At 43.3% G+C, this 17,204-nt stretch overlaps 1 protein-coding gene across 9 annotated transcripts in view; it reads right to left on the bottom strand.

Moving 5' to 3' along the window:
- The window catches only part of AK8 (adenylate kinase 8), a 69,389-nt gene that overhangs the window by 22,049 nt on the left and 30,136 nt on the right, over positions 1–17,204 (bottom strand). For all 9 annotated transcript variants that reach the window (XM_074556256.1, XM_074556257.1, XM_074556258.1 and 6 more), the window contains one exon: positions 4,464–4,605. In XM_074556256.1, the coding sequence (XP_074412357.1) occupies positions 4,464–4,605 (142 nt within the window). The remainder of the gene's footprint in view (positions 1–4,463; positions 4,606–17,204) is intronic.

Raw genomic sequence — 17,204 nt, forward strand, 5'->3', positions numbered from 1 at the left:
AATCTGAGGAATACATATTCAGTGATAAGTATTCCAGTCCATGTCTGGTAAACTCTCAGATAATGGCAGCATGGTGGGGTCACTGGGGTTCTATTAGCTCAATTAATGAGGAGTAAGGTAAGGCTAACACCCAGCTCTTCAAACGGCTCAAAAATAGAGCTGATAGTAATGGAGTTATTAACCTTCACCAGCCATTGAATTTTACTGCTGATTCCAACTCCATTTCCTAGTTCAGGCCTCCATTAATAGGCTGTTTATTATCCCTAATCCACATTGGGATCAGCTGCAGAAATATGAAAGCCCCATGTAAAGACCAAGTAGCTCAAAAAAATCTCTTTTCTTTCCCCCATTCTCATTTCTCCCTTTTCAACACATTCAAAGATTCTTCCTTAGAAATTAGGACTTCATTATCCTAAACTGTTTGAATACATGTTCTCAGCAGTGTGGTGAAAAAGAAGCTTTAAATATATTATGTAAAAAGATGACATAATTGGGAACACAGCCACATCATTTTCAAGACCAAATAAAACCCTGCTGGAAAGCTTGCACTGGAGAAGCTGTTGCTGTTTATTTTCTCTACTGGGAAAGAAACAACTTTAATTTTGGAAAATGGCAATTAGAAATATATTATGAATGTATTGTTAGGCCAATCCTTTTGGCTCAGCCCTTCCCTGCCCAGCTTTGTCTGTTCAGTTATATTATTTGTAATAATTAATCAACACTGAAAAGCAAAATAACTGACCCTGGATTCAGATCAGAAGGGCAAAACCAAGGAAATAATGGAGGAGGAAAGGGCAATCCCAGGGGAGGCAGCAGCAGAGCCTTTGGCACTGATGGGAGGGTTTGAGGAGAGCTCCAACACAAACCTGCCTCCAACTTCAACACAGAAATCTGGAGTTAAAGGCTCTCTTTAGATCTCTCTGAGTTTGAACCCACTCAACTGAGATTTTTCACACTTTGTACATTTTTGGTGCATTTTCACGATGTTTAGTTACCACAGTCTGCTCACAGAAGATGTTCTTCCAAAATCTATCCCAGTAACACCTGATAGAATATATCAGCAATTATGAGTGATGGAGTTAAGATCAAAATAAAAATGTTTATTATATCCACCTCCCATGGCACAGTGCTGCCCTCAAACGCAGTTCTGGGTGTTCCACCTCAGCAAAAAAAAACAAAGCTGGAATGCCCAGTGAGGGGAGAGAAGAGGATGATCAAAAGAGTGAAATGATTTCTAGGAAAAAAAAGGATAAACAGATCAAGGTTCTTTGTCTGGGAAAGAGGTGACCGAAGGGCAAATACAAGAGGCTTAGAAAATCAGAAATATTGGAGGACATGACCACAGAATGTCTGCAACTGCTTCTCAAGAGAAGAAATGCACCAGGAAAAAAATTATGAAGTATTTTGATATGACACCCAGTGAAATGAGAAACTGCTTTCCACGTGATTTGGTGGCCCAAAGGTTTAAAAAGAGATTAAAACTCAAGGAAGAAGGGGTGATTAGAAGTTTTCTAGAGGATCCTCTGGCTCAGGGAATCCTTAAATTTCTGATTGCCTCAAGCTGGCCCAGCAGAGCAAGGATCAGGTGACAACCAGAGGTTCACAACACGACCCTGCTGCTGCTGAATCTTATTTAACTCCAAGTTTGAAGGGAGGAAAAAGGATTAAAAACCACCTTGGTGGATATTACACTGAGTTTTCAACAGAACCACCCATGGCTATATTATACATTTATTTTTGTTGCTTAAGCACTAATTAAAACAGCTAAACCACTCATTTGGGTGAGAAGTGAAGGCAGTGCTTTGTGTCAGAGCCTCAGCAGCCGCCCTGTGGATTCCTGCTCAGGTGGGCACGAAGAGGTTAATGGCAGTAAATGGTTAATCCTTTAGTCCCAGGTGAGAGGCCATTAACAGATCCAGCTCCTCGTTTGCCCCGGAGGCTGCCCGGGTTCAATGCCAGCAGGATCCTGTCCACTTAGGCAGGAGCTGCTCCACAGGGGGAGCCCAGGGCAGCTCCCTCCTCTCTTTGGGAGACAGAGTTTGCAGCTTTTCCTGTGCCACTCCACCAGCAAACCCAGAAAACCCCTTTCTTTAAATTAGAATTTTTCTGCTGCAAATTCTAATTTAAACAAACCTCCTGCTTTTTCAGTGAAAACTGAATTATTTTCCTTTTTTGTTCCAGAGCAGTTCTTCAGCTGTGGTAGCTGATGCTGCATCAGGGTTTTGTTTTTTTTATTATTACATTTTAACAAACTTTATAGCCCATTTTGTTTGTTTTCAAATAACTTTATTTTCCTTCTTTTCTACCATCAATTACTAGGTTTGTTTTTCTTTCTGTAAGATGGAGGAGTCAGGAGACTGATCCTGCTCAATGCTGTATAATTTAGTATTATGTGTGGTAGCTTTATGAGGTGGGAGTCAGATAAAACATAGTATTTGAACACTAACCATTTATTAGCTCTAAGGAATAGATTTGTGACTTGACAAGCAGACAATAACTCTGTGTTCTGATCAGCCAAAGAGGTCTACTCTGAGTTCAAAAAGCAGAGTAACATTCTCTTTCACAAATAATTTTGTTTACTGATGTGACTAGATTTTAATAATAAACTTGATATATATGTAAATTTATTTTAATCTAATTTCATCAACTGAGCCCTCCTAAAAATGAGACTTTGTAGATTGTTCTGTGTCTGATTTATAGATTTCTGCATCCTATTCCCAGATTGATTTCAAGGCTATAATTCTATCAGGTTTTTCTCCTGATGTCAGAAACACCACCTCTGCAGATAGTGTTTTATAACCAGCATCACAACTGAAACTGAATTACTGCCCTGCTATCCTGTGCTGCAATGTGTCCTTTTGTTTATAATCACCCTCCCTGCCTCACATCCCCACCACTTCAGCTTCATGGAAAACATCAGCTCTGAGATCAATCAGGGAGCTCCGTGCCTATTTCTGTCCCTCACTTCCAGCCCTGTGTGAAACAGGGACCAAATTCCAAACTCGGATGTGAACGTGCAGAGCTCTTTAAAGTGAAGGGAGGCTGAGCAAACGGATCAGGGCTGAATTTCCACCCATCCAACTCCATAATGAGCTGCTCTCCCTGCCTTGATGAGGTCCCAGCCCTGTGAAGGAGCACCAGGGGCACACTCAGAATTCACACTGATCTCAGGGACTCTGAGTGCTCAGGGATTCTGCACCTTCCTTCTAAATGCACAAGAAGAATAATCTCTGGGAAATTACGTTTCACTGAGTCCAACACAAGTTTGGGGGTTCTGTCTCCATTTTTTCCCCATGCAATTGATTCCTGTTTAAGGTGCACAAAGTCTTACTTTGAAATTACGTTTCACTGAGTCCAACACAAGTTTGGAGGTTCTGTCTCCATTTTTTTTCCATGCAATTGATTCCTGTTTAAGATGCACAAAGTCTTACTTTGGACAAATAAAGTTACTGCTGTTTTCACACATTTTCCTTATCAAACCTTGATGGATGCAGAGCTCCCTCACTCTGCACCCTCCTCTATTCTCTCTCTACTCACCCCCAACCTTTTCCATCCTTCTCCTACCCCTGTACAGGAGAAAATCCAGGGCAATCACCCAGGAAGAGGAACTCTGCCAAATTAAACACTGATGTGGGTAATGTACCTCTCCTACCACTATTTTTCAGAATTTTTCAAAAAAATCCCGCTATTTAAGAACATCTTCCTTGGTAGCAGAAAAATCACAAATTTCCAATGTTTGCCTTTGGAATGGACACTGTGCCAGGCAGTGGGATAGACAGAGCCAGGAGGGGCTGGGAATGGAATGGAATGGAATGGAATGGAATGGAATGGAATGGAATGGAATGGAATGGAATGGAATGGAATGGAATGGAATGGAATGGAAAAACCTCTCAGCTCTGATGAGTGCACCAGCACTTTAAATCCTCACCACCTTTGGACCAGCTGTGAAAAGTAACTCTATTTTATTTGCTTGGCACTCGTAACAGTTCTCTTTGGATGCTGATGTCTCTCATATTACATTTCTGAACAATTCATTATAGCTCAAATAAAATGTAATTCTCATGTTGTTTTTAATTATTTCACAAAACCCAAAAGTCTCATAATGAGCTCCTTGCAATACCAATATATTTCCATGGTATTATGTCAATGCTGAAGAAAGAAGATGTAGATCCCCCCCTCCTGCTGCAAATAAAATACATCTTCTCTTATAATCCAAACTTTAATCCATTTCTTATGGTTTGGCTTTAGAGGCAACTCAAACAAATAACCAGAACAACAAACCTCTTCTCTCTCCCACAGTTTGGCCATCTGGAGCATTTGTCAGGCCAGGCTTTATTTCCTCCTCTCCAGGAGCAGGACCCCTTTCCTTGCTAAGAAAACCAAAACTGAGACGCAGCAGCACAAACCACAAAGATCTGCATCTCTCCACAAACAAACCTTGGATTGGTGGGTTTCTGCCTCACCTGTTGGGGTTGATCTGTGCTTTCTGCAGCTGCTCCCCCTGCTCCACATCCCTGGGGAAGCCTGAGAGCACCCAGCCATGGCTCAGGCAGTCCAGGGAGCTCAGGCGCTCTGTCAGCAGCTTCAGGACCAGGTTGTTTGGCACTGCAGAGGAGGAAAAAGGTGACATTTATTCTGTGTGCTGAGCCTGCAATGAAGGACGATGCTCACAAGCCCTTCTGGAGCCAAACCAAGCAGTTAATCCCATTTAGGACTGATGGTATTGGGAATTGTTGGCTTCTGCATGTTTGTTGCCATGGAAGCCCCAAACTCACAAGGATGAGGACCAAAGCATTGGTAAAACCTGGTGGCCACTTAATTTTGTAAAGTCCTTTTTCCTCTCATCCACACTGGACTGGTGGCACAGTGATGTGTGTGACACAATCTTATTAAAATGCAAAAACAATGACCTGAGCTGTGGAAAAGAAATCCTGAGGCAGGAAAGGAATTTCTGAGCATTCTGGATGGAGCTCAGCAGGTGATATTGGTTCTGCCACAACAGTCCGTGTGTGCTACTGCTCCAATTTACCCAAAGGCTTGAAGATATTACAACTGAAAATAATTTTCAAAATTAATTTCAACAACCTTAACTACTGCATTGATGAACCCCTAATTTTAGAGCTAAAAGCTCTTTTTTCCTCTATTATTAATTTTTTTTAGGGCAAGAGAGAATATCAGCAAGATTCTGACTGGGATTGCAACTACCATGGAGCTTTTAAAATTCTATGTAGTGAGACACAGTGGTAAGGAAGCATGCTGCACTAGAGTCTTTATAAAGTAAAATACTTCTATTAAAATACTTAAAATTTGGGGTTTTTTTCTTTTTTTGGGAGGGAGGGTGTGTGAAGAATTAAATTATTAAGTTCAATGAGAGTGATTATAGATTTTCCAATGACTGCTGTCATGTCTTGGGCTCAGTGTCAAATCACCCCAAAAAAAGGACAGCAAAATCACCTGGAGCTGCTTCCCACAGCAGCAGCCAAACCAATTCCCAAGCAGCAGGAGAGCCCCTTCCCTTTATCTGTCTGATACAGCAATGCCTCCACTGAAAACAAGAGAGAAATTGCTACATAAATCCCCTTCGTGGCAGGTTGATGTTTTGATGCTCACCCTGCCATCACATCTGCATACAAAAATACAACAACAAGTGCTTGTAGGAGAGTGTATGTGTCAGATTTCTAGCACTGCACTTCTCTTCAGGACAAGCTGACAGCAATCTGCCTGGATTTTAGCAGAGTGAATTATTAGCAGTGCACGGTTCCACCCCGGGAACAAGCAGGTTTTAAACTGCAATGATAGAATCCATTTGCTCCTGGAATTTAACATTGTTGCCTCTATCATGAAATTCGTGGCTTCTCCTTTAAATAATCAAATTACTGAGTTTACAGAACTGCACTCAGGATTCAATGTACCAGCAAAAAGAGAGGAAAACCGCAGGGAATTAATTAGGAAACAGATTAGTGTATTAATTGAGGATATCCACTTCACATTATAAAAGAACAAGTTAAAGAGAGTAATATTCTCCATCTGCTGAAAGAAGGGGGAAAAAAAAGGAATGGAATAAACCCACACACTTGACAAAGAGCAAAATGACAATGCAAAAACTGGGTATTCTGTTAAAAATGGGATTCATAAAATTAACTGCAACAATAGCACAGCAGCAGGGAGGAATTTTATCAGATGGAAGCTTCTTCTCTATCCAAGACTGAGCTGCAGGCAGGCATGGCAGGGAGAGCAGAATTTCAGTGCTCTTTCCAGGGCAGTTGTCTCCCCACCCTCCAGCTTACAAGAATTAACACAAACCCAACTCATCCTAGCAGGAATAAAGAAAAACAAACAAACCCAAAATTTCTCCTTTCCAAAAATGCATTCCATACAAAGAGCAGTGGAATTTTCCCATGGTCCAGAATTTCTGGCTGCAGCACTGAACTTTCTTCCTGTGTGTTATTTATGACAATTCCTACTGGAATCACTGACAGGGATTTACAGAGGTGCCAGCTGACATGATTTTATATTTTTGTTTCAGAATACTGAAAGCAGTTTTGCAAGGAATTGGAATAAAACCCACAAACCCATGAGTGAAACTGCAGTGGGATTCTAGCAGGGCTGACATCCCTGAGCAGGGATCAGGGCTGGAAGGCCCAGGAAAGGCACAGAAAGATGGATCCCCTGTGCTGCTGAGCTTCCTGCAGATCCTGGAGATTCCCCAGCTCCACATTGCTTCCATCCTCCACATGGGAAGGAGAAACAGCCTAGGAGGAAATCAAACAGCAATTGTGGTGGGAACCTGGGGCATCCCCTGGGTGTGAGCACTTCCCACAGACCTCCTGTGACCCCTGATGACCAAAATCCTCCTCTGTGGTCACTACTTTGGAACAAAACCGAAGCAATCACACGAGAGGTGTAAAAACCTGAGATGTAGAGACAATAAATTAATATTTTATCTGATGACAAGCCAGGTTTGGGGTGCTCTGAGGGATGCTGGGCACATCTCCCCCTTCAGCCAGGAGTGACTGCAAGACATCAGCAGCACCATGTGCACATATACATCACTGAATAATATAGATGCTTACATATTTTCTGCGCCTCCCTCTAAAGCTTGATGGTGAGAAATAAAACATAAACAAGTCAGACAGCAAGCTCTGCTCTCCTCTTGATTAGCAAACATACCTATCACTTCAACACAATGGGGGAACAGAGCTTGTTGGCTGCTTGGTGGCATTACAAAGTACATCAGCTGCCCTTGAACAGGAACAGTCACACTTAAAACAGCTGCATTAAAACTGTAAAACATCTTCCACAGACCAGAGGGAAGGAAAAAAATAAGAGAGAGAGAGAGAAAAAAAAAATCAGTATTATTCTTATTTTGTAGTACAGACAGAGTAGGTAACGAAGAACTCTGCAGCACAGAATTCCTTTTCACTCATGTGGAACTGTCTCTGGAATGCAAGGCAAATTAATAACCTGTAATTGGAGGGGCACACAGCCTGTGAGGAACTAGCCAGAGGTCTCCTGGTCTTAAGCACATAACCCAGTGGGCATATAGCAAAGTGAAATATAGAGATTTCCTGACGAGACAGTCAATCTACATGTTTTAAGGAGATTATGAAGCACAAGAGCATTGAATAATCAATTCCTTTTCAACATAAGCTTGTGTGAGTTTCCAACTCTGAAAGTTGGGGGAATGAGACTCGAGAGAGATTTTACTTTATCATTAGAGAAGTCCAAAGGTAAGTTTCTTGTAAAAATTACAATGTGCTGCTGCAAGGAGATATCCAGGCTAGGTAAGGTGAGAGCACATCTCTATTAAAGAGAGAAATCGAGGCACAGGAGTAAAATTCACCCCTCAGAAGTAAAGCTGCAGAGATACTGAGCTGCAGTGACTCCTGAGAGCATCAGTACAGCTGAGGACCACAGCAAACCCCAGGCATGGGGAGCAGCAGAATGATGGAAATCAGCTCTAAATGGAAATTTAATTTGTCTGTGCCTACCCCAACCCACACCCTGTGTCTCCTTTATCTCCCAGTCTGTTTCACCACGTTAATGATCAACACTACACCCCTGAATTGGCAGCTGTGGATCTGAGAAGGGATTTAATCATTTCAGGGGTTTGATCAGGCAGGGGACAAGGTTTAAAGTGCTGCTGCTTGCGCTGGAGCTGCTCTGTGGACACCCAGAGATTTTCCATCTCCAGGGCTGTAAATCAGCACCTTCCAGCAGAACATTTAAAAAATAAATTTACTGCTCAGAGCTTCAAAGGTTTTCACAGGTAAAAAGCAGATTTTTTTCAGGTGCTTCTCATGAGAGGTACATCCTCCTGAAGCTCACAGGAGGATTAGCTCTTCCCCAGCCTGTGGATCTGCAGGACTAACAGGAACCAGGATCAGGCAATCAGTTACAAAATCAGGCAATCAGTTACAAAATCACACCATCTGCTCCAGACAAAAGTAATAGAACATTAAAGGCACAGCCTGAAAGGGGGAAAACACCACTTGAGAGATTACAGGGCACTATTCTCCAATAACTTCAATGCTGTCAGTGCTCCGAGCTATACAATTATCATATTTAAATTGATACCTCCTCCGTGTATTTCCCTTTAAAACAGACTTTTGAAGGGTATCAACTCACTTCTCCAAACCTATAAAACCTCGATTCTAAGTACAGCATAAATGAACTTACAGATCCAAATTCTGTCAGCTTTGTGCTCTAAAAGGTCCTTTTGACAACACTGTCCATCTATGCTTGATCCTGCTTATAGAGATTATTTTTTAGCAAGGTCTGAAGACTTTCACAGCTAATTCAGATGCCTGAGGCTTGATCCCAGTAGTTGACAGGTAACATCTTGTCCTGAGTACAAGCTACTGCCAAATGCTACTTTCCTGAATTGTCCATGAAACCCCAAATTTAGCAAAGCGTGAGATTTCCTTATTTTATTGCTCTAGAAACTCTGGATGATTCACAATGAGTAATTGTCCTTTTCTACTCTGTTTTCATGCCCACATAAAGGCGCTCAGAGATGGTATCGATTGAGACTGTATAAATTGGTTTTTAATGTGTTTGAGAGTGATTTGGCAGTGATTTACCATGGCGTGGGCTGATCGATAATTTCGGCTGATCCTCGGCGGGTGAGGCCGGGCAGGGCTGCGCTCAGCCGGGCCCGGTACCGTCAATAACAGCGAGCACCGGGCCGGGAGCGCTGCAGCGGCACCGGGAGGAGAACACCGGGTTAGACTGGCTGGGGTCGGACAGGGGATCGGGGGGAAGTGCCGGGAGGCTCCGAGCCCAGCACCCCGAGGAGAACAGGGGGGCTCCGGCCCCACACCCGACGGGGTCCCGGGGCTCTCAGCCCTGCAGGATTCTGGGGTGGTCCCGGGGATTTCAGCCCCGCGGTCCCGCAGGATCCCGGGATTGATCCCGCGATTATCCCGGGAGCCTCAGCCCCGTAGGATCCCGATGCTGCCGGGATGGTCCCGGGGGTCTCAGCCCCGCGGTCACGGGATGATCCCGGATTGTCCCGGAGGCCTCAGCCCCGCAGGATCCCGGTTGTCTCGGAATGATCCCGGGGGTCTCAGCCCCACAGTCCCGGGATGATCCCGGATTGTCCCAGGATGGTCCCGGTGCTCCCGAGGCTCTCTGCCCCGCAGGATCCCGGGATGGTCCCGGGGCTCTCAGCCCCGCAGGATCCCGGGCTCCCGGGATGGCCCCGGGATGATCCCGGGATGGTCCCGCTCTCCCAGCCCCGCACGGCCCGGGATGGTCCCTGTGCTGTCCCGGGCCGGTCCCGCTCCCTCAGCCCCGCATGGCCCGGGATGGTCCCTGTGCTGTCCCGGTGCGGTCCCACTGTGCTGTCTCGGGATGGTCCCGGTGATCCCGGTTCCCGGTGCTGTCCCGGGCCGTTCCCGGTGCTGTCCCGGGCCGGTCCCGCTCCCTCAGCCCCGCTGGGCCCGGCCCGTTGTCTGTTCTCTGTCGCCACCCCGCGGTCACAGCGGGCAGCGCAGCCGGTCCCGCCCCGCGGGCAGCAGCGGCCGCGGCGCTGCCGAAATGTCAGGAAAAAATCGGGAATTCGGGGAAAACGCGCCCGCTCCGGACACTGCCGAGGCCTCCTGGAGCCCCGGCAGCACCGGGCTGGCACGGAGGCACTGAAACCCTCTCCGGCTCTGTCGGTTCGAAGAAGGGACAGCAAACACCGGCACCGGTTCGCACCGCGGTGATCGATCCATCCCAGGGACCGTCCCTACAGAAATCCCCTCTCACTCGCTCCTTTGACACTGCTTCGGCAAGAATCGGAGTCATTCTTTTAATACAGTAAAACAAATAATGTGGTAAAATATTTAATTTCCGCCTCTAACATATTTTTGCTTGTTAGCATATATTAGAATCAGTCTTCTCTTGATTTATTTTTGGTTTTTTTAGGTTTTTGGTAATTTAAAATAGGAATTAGCTGTGTTATAAAGTGGAAATGATACTATTTCTAGAGCAGGCACAATCCCGAATTATCGATCATATATAATCATAAATGGATATTTATTTTTTTTTTTACTCCTTTTGTTTTTACAGAGAGACTACAGCTGGACAGAGAACAGCTACAATTCAAACCCATTGGGCTCCTCATTTCCATTATCAACCAAGTTCCCATTTCCTCCTTATTTCTAAAAGCTCAGCTCTGCTGGAGAACACAGTGCAGAATTTGACCTACAAACCCTTCTTGACGGTGATAATATTAAAAAAAATGAATAAATTGGTGAAAAACATTGTGGTTTATTACACCAAACCCTGCTTCCCGTGGGATGAGAAGGGAGGGTGCTCCTGAAGGGGCTCCTCATCCCTGCCAGGGCTGCTCCAGAGCCCAAGGTTGGGATGGATCCTGCCCTGTGCTGTGTCTCCCCTTCTCCTGACACCTCCCAGCCACGCTAAAGGGACATTTAAAAATACAAAAGGATGCACAAAAGCTGTTTTATGGTTTCCTTGTCAGGCTGTTTCATGCAGCAGCCTGGTTCTGTTTGTATCACACCCCGTGAAGCAGAGCCAAACCCAGAATTTTATGTTAAACTCCAAAATAAGGGGGATGCTGACAACATGCAATGTGCTTTTCCTTCTGGCTTTTGTATAAATATTCCCATGAAATCTCCACCTCAAACTCAAAACCACCCAGAATTCAGGTTAGCAGCCCTTTGGTGAGGGGACAGGGCTGCAAGGAAAGGAAGGGAACCTCCACTTCCCTAAATTTTAAAGAATAACTGTCAGCAATGAAGATCAATATGAATATAAAAGATTAATACTTCACATTTATTTGCACACACTTTGCTGTTTAAATGCCCCTGACAACCACGAGGCCCCAAATGGCCAAGGGCCACATCTTCACTCAAATCCATGAGGGTTTGTGGCACAGATATTGGAATATTGATCCTCCAGCAACAGCAGGAATGGTGAATACCACTGCAAAACCATTTTATATGGGCAGGACCATATCCATGAACTGCCTGATTATCACAATTGCTCCAGAAAACAACTGCACTCATCTCTTTAATAAAATCACATTGCCCGGTCTGGCTTCCAGGTTGGCTTTTTGGGGTGGATTTTTTGGTTGCTTTGTTTTTACTCCTAAGTGGGGTGGCCTTTAAAAATATCTTTGTAGATCAAGGCTCACTCCAGTCCTGAGTATCTGCCAGACTGGATTGTGGAATAAAGAAAAATACATTCCAGATTTTCAAATAAAAGAAAAGGGAATTCTGATTTATCATCTTGCAGTGATTCAACACATGAAAAAGTAAAATTCAGGGAAGAAAATTACAACCTACTGCCTATATGTCCGCATTTAAAACTTTCTGTTCTACAACCTTGCATCTCATATAAAAGTATGGCCACCTAAAAGAGAAAATAAAAAAAAATAATTTTTATTATGTTCTCTTGACCACCAATTTTCTCCTAGTAGGAAAAAAGACTGCTACCTATTTTCCATGAAAAAACCTTTGTAGCAGTCCCAGAGGAAAAGTCAAAAGTTTGACTTGAAAAACGGAGCTACTTCAAAAGCATTGTCAAACAGAGGTGAAGGTTTCTTAAAAATGCATAAATTAAAGCGTGGTGTATTCATAAATATCTCTGTAACTTTACACAGTTTATTTGTGAGCAAGTTGCACATTTAGGGGAGCTACAGAATTGCTGTAAAACTAACTTAAATAAAGTAGAAAATCGATTTGTTTATTAGCTCCTGTTTGGACTCTGTGTGTGTATGTGTGTGTGTGTGAAAAATGAAAGAAAAATGGAGAGTTTTTTTCAATAATAAAAAGGGAGTTGCACTGCAGGGCCCCTAAAGCTTGTGAAAAATTAAACTCGACGGATTCAAACTGTCCTATTTCCACTTCAAAAGAGAAGAGGCACTGAGCTCTTCCCAACTTATCTTCAAACGCCCAGCACCCTAGAAAGTTTCTTTAAAAAAAATAAAGTCTCCAGTTCCCCCAAGCACTGTACCCGTTACTGGAGCTGCTGTCTCTCCCTCTTCTAATTATACCCATGTGAGTCTATTAATCAACTTGTAAATTATTTAGAGAGCCATGCGCTGTCTTCAGCCAGTACAAACACACTGCATGCAAAGGCTTGCTGAAAACCAATGGAGCTCCCAAAGGGTCTGTGCAATGTTCAGACAGCTTGCAGCTCTCCAGTACAGCACTCTTATAAAAAACAAGAAATAAAAACTGAGCTTACCCCCTCAGATATCAAGATTTACTCGTCCTTTCAACTCGGGAAGTCTCGGCGAGTTTTTAACAAAGAGGAGCTGCTCTATTGTCAAATCTGTGTTTCGGGCTCAGTGATGAGAATATTAATTTGATGTCAAAATAAAAATAAAATCAAACCAAAAAACAAACCCACCCTCGACAGAGCAAAGTGTTTTCAGTGAGACTGTGATCACAATCGCCAGGGGACCCCCAACTTTCAGAGGCTGCACCAAAAAGCACCCCTTTAAAACCACTGCAATTTAAAATCAGGGGAGATCTGTGTTTGTACAAGTAATGGTTTTTATTAGAAAACAGGAGAAATTAGGGAATTCCAGATTTTACCCCCTACGTGCAGACTGCCATTGGGGACAGCTTCAGATATTACAACTTTAAAAAAATATAGAAAAGGAAGAGGAAAAAACCAACATGGATTGTGTGTGTTCAACTCTAACAGGCTGCAAACAGTGCAATGTTGTGTGTGTTCCATGAATCAGCTCTCTTACCTCCTGAATCTTCATTTTGGTGGGAAAAAACCCAATCACCCGAACTAATAGCAGTTCTCCCAGCTGAAAAGCAGAATTTTACTGGTTTGGGAGTGGTTTTTTCCTCATTCTGCTTTCCTGTCATCTCACTTTTCTTGGCTCTATTTATTCCAGCCTCACAAACAGATATATTAATTAGCAGGGATCACTCCATGCTATTTCACCACAAAAACTGGACAGAGTGACATGCAGATATCAACTGACTGATGATCCTTATCTTTGTGATACCCCCAAAATGCTTCTGCTTGTCCTTCCATTAATAGAGGGACATTTAGGTGGGGAAATCAAAAATGCTTTCTGCATTTTTTTTTGTTCTCCCAGGATATCAAATTCTGACAGACATCTTTAAGATGATGATCAAAGATCATGCAGATGGAACTTTTAATTAATGTTTGTCCATGTTTTCAGTGAGACACGTCCAGCCCTCCTCAGAACTGGAGCTACCTGAGGACAGGAATTCTGTTTGAAGGTTTCCTTCAGGTCTCATCTGTCCAGAGGAGGGCCAAATCTATGGAACTGCTTCCTCAGGACATTTCAGAAGGAATCAAAGCAAATAAATCAATTTATGGCACTTGTCTTGCTGCCTGTGGGAAGGTTCTGGCCACTGCACTCACATCCTACTCCACTTCTTTCCAGGCTGCCCAAGCAAATGGTGAGTGCTGAATTTAGCATTATTGACCAGGAGTTAACCTAACTGGAGTTAGGGACCAGAAGATTTGGCTTAGACTCCAATGTTGGTAATTTTCTGCCCAGGATATACTTAATAATATCTACTCAGTACCCAGTGAAACCACAACTTCCTAAAGGAACAGTCTCTGCATTTCAGACTGTTTGTCCAAAGCACAGCTCAGTGTTTATGACAGGCAGAAAGCTGTCAGGTTACTGAACTTATCCCCAAAAATCCATTTTTCAATATCTAGTGTGCACCCATTGTAGACTAGAGTGTCCTTGGAATTAAAAAATTATTGGGCTCAAAAATATCTACAGTGCCTTCATTAGGTAAAATAAATCACCAAACACAAAAATGAGGATTTTAAAGGTCTTCATGAGACAGCAAACAATAGAAAACACTGACAATGGGAATACTGGGTTGCCTTTTGGGATGAATAACAGAATTATCTGGGCAGTTCCTGAAATACATGGTGTAAACATGAAGCAGCAGTACAGGAAAATGTGGATGGATCCTAAAGCCAAGAAGAATCTGGGTTAGCCAAGCAGAACTGGGGCAGAACGAGCACTGGGAAGCCCCAAAAACCCAATAATGAGTGAGCTCTGAGCAGGCAGGGCTTTGAGCCTCCTTACAGCCCCACACCACGCCCTGCTGGCACATTTTAAATGACTAATTGTATGCAATCAGTGCTGTCCACAAGAAGGGAAACACGCTGGGATCAGTCCCCTGGGGCAGCATTTTAAGAATATATGAGGCATGTCCTCAAGATTTTATGGCACTGCTTTCGTTTTGACGAGTAATGATTTGAGAACAACATTTTCCCTGCTCTGTGGAATGTCACTTGCAGGGTTCCCAACCCACAGGAACAGCTGAGCCTCTCAACAACCACAAACCCAATGGAAAGGTTGAAGTTCTAATTGCTTTTCCACTTCCAGCACTGTCTGCTATTGGCTACACTGAGTTTTTCTAAGTGATATTTGCTGGAAACTATCAATAGTCAATCATAGCAGCAGAATTTTTCCCCTGTTTCAACCTGGCTGCAGCAAGAGAGCAAAGATGCAAAGATTCTTTGCCCACCTTTCCTCTTCAGTACCCTGTGTTATTCCATTTTCTCCAAGCCTCTTGTGAGGGCAGTAATGAATTCTTGTTAGTGTTTACTAATGTAAATTCATTCTTTGTTATCCCTGGGAGAGGAGGATTAGCAAAATGACAGAACTTATTATTTCTGCTTTTGCTGGATGATATTTATCTTTATTCAGCCCTTAATTTTGTGCTGTGTCCCACCAAATAAAATATATATGTGCATATCAGCAAATCTAAGGGAGAATTTTTAGCATAATGCACAGAAATATAGTTATGATCCCTATTAATATTCAGAAGTATTGTACAGCTTTATCTGTGCATGCTGTATTAAAAAAATTAATCTAAATCTGAAATAATTTCTAATTTGGAGGAAGAAAGGAATTACAACTTCAATTTCATTTTCCTGAAATGAAAGCAGCTCCCTTGGACTAAGGATGTGCATATTTTTAGGACTGGCTAAAAATTATGGTCTGTGCAATTATTTTACTCTACTGGGAATGCATCTCCTTTAAGGAACTTTAATGGTTAAGATGAAGTTTATAAAACACACAAAGAACATTTTAGTAAAGGAAGCTCTTAAAGGAGCTATCTTGGAATAAACAGATCATCCAAAGTCCCATCTCAGCCATAACTGAAATTTAGAGAGTGAGGTATTTACAATGCTCCTCTCCACAGAGATGAGCAGACAGAGAAATTACAGCAGGCACACAAGATTCTGAAATTAATGGATACCATGAAAGTCAGGGCTAGAGCTTGAAAGGATTTCAGTGTGGGAGTTAAACTGCACTCAAAACTCAAATGTGTTTGACCACATTCAGGTCAAACCAGATCACACAGGAAGGAATTATGGGCACACCTGGAGATCCACTGTATGCCATAATCTGAGATCTCCTGCCTTTGAGTTAAATGCCCATTCTGGGTATCTCAAACTGAGAAAATCCTCTCCTAGATCACCGTGCCCATTCCTGAGGACCCAAATTTCATCTGCAGAGATTCCTGCTGTCCCTTCCCATGGCTCCAGAGCAGCTCCCAGAGCAGAAATTGCAGCAGGCACACAAGGTTCTGAAACTAATGGATACCATGAAAGTCAGGGCTAGAGCTTGAAAGGATCTCCGTGGGAGTTAAACTGAACTCAAAACCAGCCACATCCAGGTCAAAAAGGAAGGAATTAGGGCCACACCTGGAGACCTCAGATCCCCTGCACGCCATACTCTGACATCTCCTGCCTTTGAGTTAAATGCCCATTCTGGGCATCTCAAACTGAGAAAATCCTCTCCTAGATCACCGTGCCCATTCCAGAGGACCCAAATTTCCTCTGCAGAGATTCCTGCTGCCCCTCCCCATGGCCCCAGAGCAGCTCCCAGCAGTGTGGTGCTGCTGTGAGTGCTCTGAGCTGGTCACTGAGCTAGGGATAAATGCAATCCATGCACTGCAGATGGAGTTCAGAGTTAAAATCCTTTATCCTGTGGCTTGATAAAGTGCCTGGCAGATGGATGGCACCCCCAAAGCTGCAGGCTGGCAAAGATATTTTGGAAAAGTCCTGAATCTCTGGGTTTGCTATCAAGGGAAACTTGATTTAACCTCAGTTAATTTTAAAGGCTCGTGTTTCAGAGCTGTCTAATTCAGCCTCAGAATGAAACTATTGTGCAACAAACAAAGGAGATTTTCAAGCTTTTCACCTCACCAAATACATTTCTTTGCTGAAAATAAAGGACAACAAAGATTTCTCTTTGCTCTTGGGGGCTTTGCTGAAAATTCCATTAATACTGAAGTTTAACTGAGATTTCCCCATTTCAGCACGATTGTCTCCTGGTGTTTGTACCACTGGAAACCATTTGGGCTGTTGCCAGAAACAGCACTGAAAGTTCCTCTCCCAGGTTATTGCAATTTGGCAAAATAAACATTCTTCCACCCTCCTGCAACATGATTTCTCCTCTTTAATTACAGATATTCTCTGATTTCCAACACCACACACAGACAGCAGGACAGCTGTAACAGACAGACAGGTTTAAGCTGCTGCCCTCAGGAGCTCACAGTATTTATAATTTATCTGAAATCCCTGCAGAACTTTCCAAAAGGAAAATATACCCAACATTTGTCATGGCACTCCCCCTCCCACAATCAAAAATGCTGATAGAAATTAAGTACAAAGAAATTTTAAGTTTAAAATATTTACATGAAAGCAGAGGAAACTGT

Source organism: Zonotrichia albicollis, chromosome 21 (genome assembly GCF_047830755.1).
Source record: "Zonotrichia albicollis isolate bZonAlb1 chromosome 21, bZonAlb1.hap1, whole genome shotgun sequence".
Taxonomy (NCBI): Eukaryota; Metazoa; Chordata; class Aves; order Passeriformes; family Passerellidae; genus Zonotrichia; species Zonotrichia albicollis.